This window comes from Colobus angolensis, unplaced genomic scaffold (assembly GCF_000951035.1).
Source record: "Colobus angolensis palliatus isolate OR3802 unplaced genomic scaffold, Cang.pa_1.0 Scaffold64, whole genome shotgun sequence".
NCBI lineage: Eukaryota > Metazoa > Chordata > Mammalia > Primates > Cercopithecidae > Colobus > Colobus angolensis.
Window position 1 is genome coordinate 2,324,214 of NW_012120043.1, and position 1,182 is coordinate 2,325,395.

Sequence of the window (1,182 nt, forward strand, 5' to 3'; positions counted from 1 at the left end):
CGTCTATAAAGGCGGGCGGCGGCAGCAGCGCCATTTTGCGAACGGCGAGCAGCGGCGGCGGCGCGGAGAGGCGCAGCGGAGGTTTTCCTGGTTTCGGACCCCAGCGGCCGGATGGTGAAATCCTCCCTGCAGCGGATCCTCAATAGCCACTGCTTCGCCAGAGAGAAGGAAGGGGATAAACCCAGCGCCACCATCCACGCCAGCCGCACCATGCCGCTTCTAAGCCTGCACAGCCGCGGTGGCAGCAGCAGTGAGAGGTGAGCGCCCCGCCCCCGTCCGAAGCTTCCAGAAGCGCCGGCCGCGCAGGCCCGCGGGGGGTAGTCCTCGGGGCGCCAGATAGGTCCCCGGCGCGCGAGATCCGCCCCTTTGTCAAGGCCAGAATCGTGCCAGGGACGAGGTAGGGGCAGAGGGGGTCCTTGAGGTCCGCCCGGCCTTGGCAGCGCTCTCGGGTCGGGTTTGGAGGGCATCGGTGCGGAGTTGGATTTGGGGGGCGCCGTCCGGGGCGCCTGATTTGGGGGTGGGGCATGAGTCGAAGGTGGGATTTGGGCACAGGGCGGAGAGTGTGGGAGAGGCGTGTGTGTTTTGCGGGGTTCGCAGGATGGGACTCGGCTTTGGAGGAGGGGAGAGGGTTGGATTTGGGGAGCGCAGACTGGAAATTCGGTTTGGAGGGGGGGTGTGCGAGCTGGTCGGATTTGGGAGGCGCAGGATGGGGCAATCTGGTTGGGGGCGGGGTCGGCCTTGGGGGGCTGGTCCGAGGCCAGGCAGGGCCCGCGGAGCCGGTGAATCTGCACTTTTCGGTCCCGGCCGTTGAGCGTGCGCTGCCGGAGCGGGGAGCGCTTCGCGGCGGACGAGCTCCCTTGGGTCTCCTGCGCCTCGATGTGGCCCCCGCACGCAACCGACCTCGTGGGCCCTGTTTTTCGCCCCAGAGCGAGTCGGTCTGGATGGCCGGGGCCGCGCGGGGCGAGGCCGCGTACGTAGACGGCACCCAGTGGTTCTCCGCGGGGGCCGTCGGGGAGCTGGGGGTTGCGCATTCAGACAACCCAGCAGCGCCCTTGGAAGTCCCCCGCCGCCTCGCGGGACGACGCGTCCTGCTTCCGGGGACGCGGGTGCCAGCTGCGATTGTGGGGGAGCCCGCGGGGTTTCGGTCGAGCTTCCACGACTGCTTCTCCCGAGGTGGGCGTC

At 69.2% G+C, this 1,182-nt stretch overlaps 1 protein-coding gene across 1 annotated transcript in view; it reads left to right on the top strand.

Moving 5' to 3' along the window:
• Nucleotides 1-2: 2 nt before the first annotated feature.
• The window catches only part of OAZ1 (ornithine decarboxylase antizyme 1), a 6,971-nt gene continuing 5,791 nt past the window's right edge, over nt 3-1,182 (top strand). Inside the window, 1 exon segment of the mRNA XM_011964058.1 lies at nt 3-257. Coding sequence (XP_011819448.1) covers nt 112-257 — 146 coding nt within the window. The 5' untranslated portion in view covers nt 3-111.